We start from the raw sequence: 12,585 nt of genomic DNA, 5'->3' as shown, positions 1-12,585 counted from the left end.
GATAATAAATGGTATTTATATTCTAGTGCAAAATGGGTATCAGAACCAAAATGCACAAATATGGACAAACCTAATTAAGCTGTGATTGGTTTATTCATATCACAGCAGCTAAAGGCTATATGATAAACAGCTACAAAGCAGGTGCAGCATATATCATTGGCTTGATTATTAAAAATCGGCATTTTATTAAATTCCCAATTAAAAAAGGGAGATTGTATACAAATTCTGAGAAAGTCAGTCATGCTATAATTGTATTGTATCATAACAAAAACCTAATTTTTCTTCATGAAGTAATTGCATAGTTCCAGTCTGTCACAATAAATCAAGCCCAAATCTGAGCACAGGAAGATCTAAAAAAAGTCAAAATGTTCTCCCTGATGCATGGGCCAGGAGAGAGAGGGTCAAATTTAGAATAATAACACTTACATTTTTATAGCCAAGTCACCGAAACTTTGTATAGCAAACTGCAGTTTCAGTGGAAGGAAAGGCATGTTTCCGCAGTAGCATACTGTACAAAGGCAGCATTTTTCTATTGAGATACCTGCCAAAGATCTCACTGGAGCCAGGGGAACCACAGCCAAAATTGTGTTTATATCTCCTTCGGTTTTAATAAAGCAGCAGTCCACACCCTAACAGGCATGTTCATACTTACTGTGAGGGTATATGGAATGCCACTGACCTCCCGCAGCAGGTTTGGGTATGGTCCTGAGCGCTCGCAAGAAGGAATAAGCCCTGAAACCTGGAAGCGGGAGGGAAGAGCTCCATGTCCTGCCGCTGCTGGTGCCACTGAAAGAGCGTGCAGGGAGGCAAGCCCCCACGGCATGGTTGGTTTGCTTATCAGCAGAAGTGCAGTCGGATGCGATAGGGCTATTATGGGCTAATCTGGGAGGGGAAAGGGACAATTTTGCTTTCACTGCACAGCACTATAAAGCGAATAAGTAGTGCCTAGCCTATAAAGAAACTCGATAAAATTGAGTTCAGTGATATCAGGATTGATCACTGTAAACTGTTTCCACATACCTCCAAAAAGATGCCCAGCGTAATGTACAAAGCAACTGCACAATTTCGGAGTTGCAACAGCTACAAGTGTTATTAACCAGCAGAACCGCAACTAAAACATAGACGGTAACTTAGAAATACGTGACAGAAGTATCGTATTGGGAAAACAAGAGCAGAAAAACAAATTTGAAAGGGAGTAACATCAGTTCATGTCATGATTGAAAACCTCTTACAAGTTCCTGTGCTCTGAGTTCACATTGTTTTTCTTAAAGAAAATAAAAGATTGGTTTTGAGTTTTGTGTTCCTTGTGCAGGTGTACTGCCTGGTAGGCATTTGATCAGTGTCGATGCTATTAAGAAAGTAAGGGCTTGTTTCAGTCGCCTAAGCAAGGATGTGCAGCCCTGGGTGAGACGCTGAGTCCGCAGCAGCCAGGCCAGAATGGGGAAGGTCTCGCTGAAGTCCTGCAGAACACCTGACAGCATCAGGCAAAAAGGGGGGATATGCTAGAATGCCTCCAGTGGCAATAGATGTCTATCCTCAGGCAATGTAACTGAACCCTAAATATATGTGTTTTACAGGGAAAAAGGATACAGCATGGTTATAAAAGTCATGATTATTTCTGAGGATTTTTCCAATGGGGATCTGGGAAAGGAACTTTTTCATCTAGTGACACGACCAGGCATTGCAAATATTGATCAAGGAAAAATTTATTTACAGAGATTTTTCAAATACAAACATAAAATAGCACATATTATATATATATTTTTTACAAAAATGAATATTGAAATAATAAACATGGTACAGCACAATACAACATCAATGAGCTAAACATAACAGCAACAGAAATCTATGTCTGGAAGAAGTTTCCTGTTAGTCGTATGTAACCAACAGAGCTCTACAGTACCGTGAGTGGAATTTCCAATGGACAGAAAAACGTCCATTTACTGAACTTCATAAAAGTACTATAGGGAAAGGCTACATATGCCAAGTAATTATGTTGCATTTTTGTAATAATGCTGAAAACACAGAGGCTTAATAAAAGTTATATAGGGCTGAATAAGCAGTGGCTAAATGTTTGGGGAAGAAAAATGTGTAGAGAATATACAAAATACTGATAAAGTGGCTTATTGGTCCTTTTATTAAGTTTAATGTATAGATTAAAAAGTCTTGCAACACTGAATTTTAAACCACCAGAGAGAAGTAAAAAAAAAGGAAAAGAAAGAAGAATCGCACCAAAAAAAGTTTCCTCTCTACTCATTTTGTGCCATGGTCAACATCTGTGCGTGCATGTGTGCTTTCGGGAGCGCCGTGCCAAGGGGTTGCCGGGTGCTACCCCAGTCCGCCGGCACCGCCGTCCCCTCACCAACCTCTCAATTAATCGGTGCACGCAGAATTTCACCATTTGCCAAAGCGGAGTTTTCCTTGCTTATATTTTTGTGGAGCAGACCACGGGTGGGCTTGGGTGAGAAAGCCCGTTCCTGTCCAGCCCAGCCGGGTGGCTCTGCGCCACCATTCACCTCCCTGCCCTCCCCGGGGCCACCCGCTGTCCCACCCCATGCCCACCCCAGCGAGAAAGCACTTAAAAATTTCTTGTTCGTTGTCATTATCCAGAAGATGTCAGCAAGCCCCTCGGGCGTCTGGCAGCGCCCGCGCCCCGGGGCCGTCTCAGTAGGGGTACTGCTTCTGCTTCTTGCCCGAGAAGCAGGCCAGCCAGGTGCACACCAGCATGGCTGCCGCTGCACCCCCGCCCGTGCAGTAGTAGGCCCAGCCGATGTGGCAGGTCCCTGCAAGGGAAACAGAGCGACATGGCACAGCGTTAGCTGGGGGAGAAAGCACCGCCGCCACCCTCCTTTCTGCCCACCCAGGAAAAAGTACTTTTCTAGGTTTCTGCCCACTTGTACGTCCACCTCAGACAGGGAATGCAGGGCGTAATTCAAGCAATTAGAGAAGCCAAGCTGTTTAAATGGCTCCCCTTAATTTTCTATGCAATTCAGCAGACAGGCCTCCAAGCTCACTTGCTTGGCCAGTTGCTGTTGTCCACACAGGGGGAAACGCCACACGGGAGCCGAAGCAGAGGCTGCTGGCACCACGAGCGCGCCAGCCATGGGGCGGGTGTCCCGCTGCCCGCCCGGCCCAGGGAGCACCCGTGGCACCGCTCTCCACAGCGGCTGCAGTCGGAAGAGGGTTTTTCCCACCCTTCTCTTTCTTCTCCTCCTCCAGGCAGTGTCTGAGGACATTTTGATTATTTTTGACTGAGATTTTGAGGGTTTGCACGTAACATGGGCCGGGGCCTGCTCCCTTCAGAAAGAGCTGGGTGGGTCTACCTCTGCCATCTCAGTGACAGGGCTCAAAACTGGACCCGGCTGCAAGCTGCTGGGTGACTGTAAACCAGGACATGGCTGCAGGGGACCCGTTCATGTTCCCCTCTCACAGGCATCAATCCCGACCAGGAGGCTCCCGGTGGCAAAGGATCATGGTGTTGAGGGTCCACCTGCATGGGGGCTGCTGTGGGAATGGAGTCCACAAATACAAAACTAGAGAAATTTCCCTATCCCCACCCAAAGTCACAACTCATTGCTTAAAACTTCACTGATCTTTTGTCTGATGTGTTCAATAGTGTCACAATGTGGCCTTGAATACATTTAATGACCACGGTATCTTTATATAGCCAAACTCATCACCAGCGAATGGTGTTGGGGAATCCCATGGTGGGCCTGGGATTCCCCTTCCAGACACCACTGTGCCGACAGTAGAGGAGGAGATCAGGAAAACATGAGCTGCAGCAGGGAGGAAGCCTCCTCGCAGAGATCTCCGAAAGCAAGGAGATGGCTGCTGTTACTCCTCAGGATTTTGGCCCATTTCAAAAGTAATTTCCACTTGGGCTGCATCATCTTGGTCATTTTGATCTTGAGTGCTTGGCACTCCTTACAACTGAGGTTCTCCCTGTGTTGCCATCTTGGGTGATATCACCCTGCTTTGAGCACTGAGTGCTCTCAGTAAGGCACAAGCAGCAATGCAACACTTCCTTCCCGCTCTCTGGAAAATGCAGCAGAAACCATTCCCCCCTCCAGAGAACAGAAGGTAACAACAGAGTTTCCATTTAGAAAGACAGACCTGAAACAGGTGGCATGTCCATACTCTGTCCCAGTGGCATCCTTGAGGGCCAGCCTTCTGGTTCAGGCAATTATCAACTCAGCTAATCCTGCCTTAGGCACAAGACACACAAGATGTCTGTACATCTCAACATGTCCAAAGCATTAGCATGCCTCAAGGCAGACAGCACGTCCATTGACTGACTGCAGGATATTGTCAGGCCAGCTTTGTAAGGAGACGTTCGTGGGAGGCAACACTTAGTTCTTGGCCACTCTGAAGATTTCAGGTTGACACCACAGCAGCAAGCATAGTACTTTTTTTCAAGTTTCATTTTTTCTTCATAACCCTCAAAACTTTTTATTCAAAAAAATGTCCAGTGAAACAAAGATCCTAACGTGACCAGAGGACTTGAGGAGCTGTGGCCTTGGCTTGAGCTCATGAGCCTCTCTCCTTAATGTGCTGGAGCAGAGAGAGAGATTTACTTGGTTTTGTAATCTGGTTATACTCTGTAGCTCAACACCATTCTTGGCTTCCTTACAGAAGACCACACAGAGAGTCTGACTTCCTAAAGAGAAGACCATCAGAAACTATCGAGAGCTGCCAAGTGCCTGGTAATGTCACTGACGCTGATCCTTGCCCAATCACACAGCAGTCCCTGGAGACACCTGCCTCTGGACCATCTATTGCTTTGCCTGTGTACACACACTGTCTATAGCTTCTGCTGGGAATTTCAAAACCAGACTTAAGCATACACCAGATGTCTAAATCCATTGGATTGCTTTGAAAATGATCACGTTTATACCAGGGTGGGGTGTGCTAAAGCATTTCTTGTGATAAGATGGACTCCATCTGATAGGTCTTTTTAAATTGCTAAGTAGTTGCAGCTTGAAAAAGTAAATCTTTCTCATCATGATGCTTTCAGGCAGAGAAAATGAATGTTAAAATGCTACTTTAAAAAGAGTTTAAAGATTCACTTGGTAGCACTGCCCAAAGCTGTGACCTAAGTGGGATAGAATGAAGTAAATTTGGACTTTTGCGTGGTGTGATTTCAACTTTCGTGCCTTGGCAATGGGAGAGGGGGAGAGTGTACCTGATACATATTAAGAAGAAAGAACTGTTAAATCAGTGTCAGAGATGTGCTCAACAGATACAACGCGCACATTCAGTCTCGGTTGAAGAGAATAATGTTTATTTCTCCATACCATGCTCCATTTACCCTAAGGACCACTGCCCTACTTAATGCTCTGAAGCATGGCAGGCAGCCTCTTGATCTAACAAATGCAATGTAGTTCACAAGTGTGAGTTGGGTCAAGATGAACAAATGAAAGAATGAGAGACTGCAGGAGAACGGATGAAAGAGCCGGGAGCCTGGCCTTAGAGCAATAATAACACAGCAATAAACCTGGCCATTATTTCCAGCCTGTGTCAGGAGCAATGGGAGGCCTCGGATAAAATATCTTGATCTGTACTTGGATGACACTGAGCAGAACAGCGTTTCAAGGTATTGTGCTGAAGAAGAGCCCGCAGTGGGCAAGGTCTCTGAGAGTATAGGACTTAGCTAATACTTTTCGTTAGTAAGTATAGGGAAGTTCTCAGTCCATAGCTAAGTATAGCTATAAGGCCAGAGAGAATTCATCTCAAAGGTACCTGTTGAAATGAATGATTGCCTACACTGCATAGCCAAGTGTCAAAATGAAGAAACGCTACCCCCCTGTAGCAGTATAATCCTGCTCTGGTGTTCTCATTTTACTACATATATGACCTATTTTAATCCATTGCATCCTAAAGAAAGATTGTTGGTTGTCAATAATTGGGTGATTTATTTGCAGTTTAAATTGTAAAATTACTTCTCCTTCACTTTGATATTAAACACTCATTTTAAAAGGAACGTGAAGCTTTATAGAAAACAGGGTTGATGAACAATTAAATGTAACACCAAATGGAAAGAAATACATCTATAGAAATGTTACATGTTAGAGAAGATAGACTTTGCTTTCTAGCTTTACATTTTTATATTATAATAATGGGTACCATAGAAGAATCCTTTCTCATGTTCAAATTTTATTGCACTGACATCAGTGGGACTAGTCATATATTCAGAGGTAAGCAACTGGTTAAGGGCTTTGCAGAACTGGGGCTTAAATTCAGTCATCAAATAGATCAGTTTGCCGTCGTGGAGCCCATCATCTTAAACATTAGAAATGTTGCACTGAAGTTTCCCATTTTTTTAAATGTCAAAACTATAAAACAAAGAGCAAGACCACCTAATTACTTGATAAAATTAAAACAATTAGTGAAACCATGTCAATTTTTACACACACACAGAGACACAAAAGCTGTTTTTTCCTCAAGGATGCACAGGGATACATACATACAGGTAGAAGTGTGCCAGTTCGTTGGGGGCATGGAGATGCGTGCAGAAATGTGTACATGTTCTTGCTCATAAGATGGGCTGGATCTGGTTTCATGCCAAAGTAAATTCCCCAGCAGCTGAAGTACTCTTCTAGCTGATAGAGATGACATGCATCACAGCAGCTTCCTTCTCCGCACAGAACTGGTGTTGCTTTTAGCAAATCAGTCTTTACCTGACAGGGCAGTATGGAGGGAGAAGCTGTGGCTTCAGCGTTTTGTTAGTTCTGGATCCTGGGGTTTTTTTTGGTAAAGGAGAGCATAAATAATTGGAGCTCTTGGTTGCTCAGTGAAGCAGGACTGTCCAAGTTGGCACAAGTAAATTTGTAGCCAGACATTAAGAACTTTGTTTTCACATTTGTTTTACTGGGATTGGCAGCAAAAGAGTGTCAGGATGAACTCTGAAATCATAGAATAACAGACCGTGCAGCTATAGGGCTGGATGGCCATTTTCCAAGCAAATAAAAGAAGGAAAGAGTGGAAACATTACACTCCTCTCTTTTGTAAAAGGATTGAAAGAAATTGAAAGAAATCCAGTCCCCGAGGATAAAGGACAAAAGCAAGGTGAGTGAGGACACTATCAAAAGAAGATTCAGCAGAAAAGAGTCCCATAGAACATAAGACAATATTTGCTAAATCGAAAGAAATCAAAGAATGTGGAAGGGCAGTTTTGCAGTGATGGATGGGCTTATTAAAAAACACTTCCATGCCTTTTTCTGATTTCTAACGTGATCTTCAAGGCCATGATATGTGTCCCCTAGCTCCCCCCGCTCCCTTCAATACATAAGGCAAATAAAGATTAAGACAAATCTGGGAGTAAGTGGAATTTGGCAACAGAAAATCTGTGGATACTTGATCTACTGCGGCGCTGTGCCAGGATCCAGTTGCCGAAACAGAATTTTACCAGGATTTCTACTCATGATGTCTTATAAATAATTATCACATATAGTTATCAAGGTCCTGGAAATAACATATGATATTCATCTAAAATAACCAATAATTGACACTTATGAAAAAATATCCAGAACATGAAAGTGTCTTGGATGCAAACCTGTTAATTGCAAGAGTTAGTATCTTAAATATTTGTACCTTCTTTGCTGCTAATGTTAAGACTATCCTGGGCTTGCAGCCTGGAGTATTTGGCAAACTCTAATCATTTAACCTTAAGTACAGCCTATTCTCCAAGATGAAGGAAAAAAGGTTTTAGAATTAGCCTGGTTGAATCATACAAATGATATACCTTAAAAAGAAAACCTACAATTCCTACTTGCAAAAAGTTGCGCAGGAACTCTAATTAACAGCTTCACATGAGAATCCAGTACTACAGGGAATGTGAATTCATGTAATCAACCAAGGTGTTGGAAAAGTAATCAGAGAAAAAAGTAAGGAGTGTGATGTTAAGGGATATACAGGGATTTGGAGATATGAAAGCCACAAATTAATGTAAAAGATAATCAGCTCATTAATAAGAAGGCATGATTATTTTGAAACAAAGCCAAGATAAATTAAATAGCTGAAGATTCTTTTTCTTTACACAGTTACAATGAAAAACCATCATGTGAAATCAGCTACGAAAGCAGGAAAGGAAGTTAAAACTTGGAATGCATCCAGAAAGGATTAAAGTAGTTATGTGAAATAAAGAAAGAACACTATATAAGGTAAAATTGCAACCTAAGAAATAGCTTGATACAAAATAATGAATTTAATTAAGCTGGTTTCTTTGTCTGTTGCATGGATATGATTTTCTCAATGCATTTCTCTTTTTAAAAAATATATGATTTCTTATGCATGCATAGATCAAGCTATTTTGGTTACTTATAATCGGTCAAAGAAATTGTATGCGCATTTTGGTCTGTAATTAAATGCATAAAATCTCATAAAGTTCAGAAGTGTAAAAAAGTGGAAAAAGAAGTGCCAACTTGAAATTCTCCAGTTCTGCTGTATACAGACACTCACTCATATACCAAATCCTCCCTTCTTTGGACAATCACATAATTTTGTTTAAGCAAACCTCAAATTTGCTGTAGGTGTGCATTTATCATGGAACAATGTGTCAATTACAATGCTCAAATTCCCAAGTGCAAATAGCTTTTGCCCTGCTAATGAGGAAGTCTCCCAGCCTCCTGGAAGAAGTCAGCAGAAAGCTCACCACCTATTGCAGGAAGTGAAACTAATTTCACCTCTCTTTGGACATCCACAGTGCAGAGATCCACACTGGACTAGTCCCCCAGACTCCCTCTAGAAACAACAAGGAGAAAAAGTCACTTATAAAAGTGCATTTCATCTTAAGGTAGACATCTAAGGTACAGCGAACCCTGCTCTAGTAGCACCTATTTTTCTCCCTTTTACTATGAAATGATTCCAAAAAACCAGTTTAGCTGGCCTTTTCAAGTAATAAAGAGCACCAGGTACTTGCTCCCAGGTGGTCTAAGTCCCTTTCTGGATGCTGCTGCTTCTCTCCATTGACTGCAGAGGATCCTTGCATGACCATGTTCCAACTCTGGCAACAATGGTAAGTGCCTTATGTTAGACAGAATATATGTGGACCTTGATATAGTCACCAATGGCTTACAAAGATTTAACAATGGAAATTATCTGGGTAGCACTAAAGAGGAAATGTTTTGTGGTGAAACACTTTCTTTACTAGCACGTAGGCTGACTCATTCATTTATCTAAGAACTCAGCAGCTGCAGCTCAGGTACGCTTGCAAAGATTGTGCTCAGCCCCAGTCAAAAAAATGAACTGGTAAAATCTCTGAGCTGTTTGCAGAGGATCTGCGAACAAAAAAAAACTGGCTTTGACAGATAGATTGCTCATAGAAAAATACAGCTTTGAAGCCACTGCCTTTAATAGGATTCTAATAAATTGTCCTACCCTCTAAATCTTTTTCTTGATCATTTTGGCACTGTATGTCAACACTCAGCCAGATGCTGAAATGATGCCACCTAAGGCCAATTAACTAGTTGACAAAGCTTTTTTTATATTCACTGCTTTCTGTGGGGTTTTTATGTTGTTGTTTTAGTAACTGCACTGTTTGCTTTTAAAGTGCTTTAAAGATCATTTACTCTAATATTTCTACAGCAAAAGTAATTATCAAGTCAACAGTTCTCTTTAAGATATTTCAGGCCCTCTAAAAGTGGCAAAGGGGAACCTTAATAATAATGATCTTTGGAAATAAACATTCCTCAAAAGAGAAATTTCTGAGAGCTTTTGAGGGCAATTGAGCTGCTTTTTTAGTTCAGGATGGGAGCCAGCCTTTTAAATTGCTCTCCAGACAGCCACTTCGGCAAGGAAAAGCCCTTTCACAGTGGTTCACAGATGGATGGACCACCACTGAGGTCAAGCAAAGGTGTACGTTTGGAGCCATCTGCTTTGGTTGCTGCTGCAGCTGGGGCCCCAGACCTAGGATGTTTCTGTGTATGACAGGTAATGAGGGTGTGTGACAGCCAGAGAACATGAAACAACCAGAGAGGATCTAGGAGGACTTGCAGAAGAAACAGGGCGGGATGCTATTCCCAGCCTCGTAAGGATGGCATGAACTCAAACAAGCACAGAATGCATTTCAGGCAGGCTGCGGCAGCAGCTACCAAGTGGGTAGGCAGGGCACAACGTGCCGATGGTCACACCTGAGCCATGCAAGCCCTTGCTGCCAGATTTGTGATTTTCACTGCCTTTAATAGCAAAGAAAAGCATCACAAAACTCAAAGATGAGCCCTGAAGGTAGTTACATACACCAAACACTGAGCCATATTCGTAGGATGCTTCTTAGCAGAAATGATCACCCAGCAGAATAAAAACGTAGGTTGTAGGTGGGAAATGTATGACATAAAAAGTAATCTCTCAAAAAAAGGGGTAGGACATAAAAAATCCTGGAGCATTGATCTTCCAGGCCGAGTCCTGGATGACTGCCTGACTGCCCAAACACACCGTATTTCCTCAAAGGAAGACAAAAATTTTTTCCAAGTAGTTCAACTTAAAAAATCAGAGTTTATCTTAAATTTAGTGTCTTCATTCTTTCAGATTAATAAGGTAAGTACATAATATCATTTCATGCATCTGGTGGCAGAGAAGTGGCAGCTGGAGGCCAGATGAAATTTCCTAGGGCGCCTACAATGGCATGAGTCGTCTAAGTTTAGACAAATGAATCTTACTGTAGATAACGGTTTTGCTGTTTGGGCTCTTAGGTATTGGTCTTGTATGCTGTTTCACCAGATGCCAACTGAGGCTCGATTTTGTGAGTTAAACTGAGCATGCCCTGTCCTCTCTGGTACCTTCTGTCGGATTTAGCTGCCTCCGCACTCATCATAACAGAAATGAGCATGCAACAACTGAGCAGTCTCTGCATGCACATCTAGGGAAATCAATGGCCTAAAATGAAGTCTCATATCGATATTAGACATTCAAAATCAATACTAATGTATTCACACGTATACACACACATTGCCCTTTAAAAAAGGCATGCCAGTTCAGAAGATTTCTTCACACAGTTTAAGTTTTGCAAAATGCGGAAGTTTTTGCAAATGTCTGATGCAGTCTTCACTTTAATGCATACTCTCACCTTAATGCAGGGTCCCTCACTTCAATGAATTTCCTGCTAAACCCCTCATTTTTCAGATGTTATTTGTACATTTAGAAATGAAAACAAAATGGTATTAGTGCCTCTAGCTCAGCAAAATCGAATGTGTGCTATATGATATGCTATAAAGATGCTTGCTTTTGGGAAACTGCCTGCTAATTCCTTTTGCAGACCATGGGATTGTGTAGATCTGACTCACTTTCACACCCTTCAGTCAGCAGCTCTGTACTGCTGTGCCACGTCAGTGCTGTCCTGAGTGGGCCCACAGGCAACTCCAGGGTGTAAATAATGCAGCATAGCAATAACAGCTTGTGCAGTGACAAGAGATTAAGATTATTTTGATCCGTCCTCAGACATTTGGTAAAAGTGAAAGGCAGTCCCTTCGAGCCCTGCTAGTTTATAACTCCAGTTTCCATCTCAGGCATTAGCCTGGGCCAAATGCCAATTAGATTAAGGACTTTGACTTGGTCACTGGGCAAACAACTGTGCTAGTTTAAAACATAAGCACCTCTTTTCTCTTGCCCCCATTTATTTATATTGCCCTACTTCTAGGAGTTACCACCCCAAGAACAGAAGACTGCCCCAGTTCATAGTCTGGTGTTCTGGTGGGAACTCTGCTCCATCCATGATCTGAGATGGGATGCCGCAATACGGAGTGGGGCCCCAAGACCTCCGTACAGATCCTGCTGACTGCCAGGGCGCTGGGAACCACAAGCAGAGGAAAATGGCAGAGACCTGTCATGGCCTTAACCCCCCAACAAGATTTGCCAGAGGTCATTTGTCAAAGCCCTAATCTATCACTGTGCTTTTTTTCATGATGGCAAAAACAGATTGCAAGAGAAGAGCAGACAGCAGGCCCCTCTACAGGTGTACCAGTCTGTCTGTCTGTCTATTTATGGAGGTTACTCCCCATCCTCATTAGCAAAACAGCTCATCTATTGAATGCAATTTAATCAACAAATGGGGTTGTTCTTGGCAGGGTATCTTCAGTTGAAGAATGACTTCTCTTTGTAGAGATCGAGTTGTACAAACACTTTCATTTGATTGAAAAAAATTAGCTCAATTAAATACATAAAAGTTTAAGTAAACCCTTTGGACATAGTTCACTTAATAAAAAGCAAATAAATATCCAATTTTAAAGAGAGCAGCAAACTGCTGGGCATTTCACAATGACAGCTCAGGTTTTCTAGAAAAGAATACCCAAATCCACTTATACATAAATTAAAGTCATGGTTATTTTTCCTGCAGCCTTTTTAAATATTGCTTTGGAATGTATACAGATATGTGTGTGTTTGGTGGGGGTGGAGGGAGGGGGTCCTCTCTTCACAATATGGGCTATCTCAGCGCTATTTGGAGTGCCTATTAGTCTAATGCCTTTTCAGAGTGCCTGAAGACATGAAGAAGCACTTCTTATCTAGCACACCCACTAAGGATTAGGCTTTTTTATGGGTTCTTAGCATTGATATTTATTTATTCTATCTAGTTACGAGCATGTTACGGGGGGTGGG

At 42.3% G+C, this 12,585-nt stretch overlaps 1 protein-coding gene across 1 annotated transcript in view; it reads right to left on the bottom strand.

The window, feature by feature from the left end:
• Positions 1 to 1,688: 1,688 nt before the first annotated feature.
• Positions 1,689 to 12,585, bottom strand: part of LHFPL6 (LHFPL tetraspan subfamily member 6) — a 146,923-nt gene continuing 136,026 nt past the window's right edge. The window contains exon 4 of the mRNA XM_075139976.1: positions 1,689 to 2,783. Within this exon, the coding sequence (XP_074996077.1) occupies positions 2,665 to 2,783 (119 nt within the window). The 3' untranslated portion in view covers positions 1,689 to 2,664. The remainder of the gene's footprint in view (positions 2,784 to 12,585) is intronic.

Source organism: Calonectris borealis, chromosome 1 (assembly GCF_964195595.1).
Source record: "Calonectris borealis chromosome 1, bCalBor7.hap1.2, whole genome shotgun sequence".
NCBI lineage: Eukaryota > Metazoa > Chordata > Aves > Procellariiformes > Procellariidae > Calonectris > Calonectris borealis.
The sequence above is the reverse complement of the archived record's forward strand: the minus strand, read 5'-3'. Positions and strand labels throughout refer to the sequence as shown.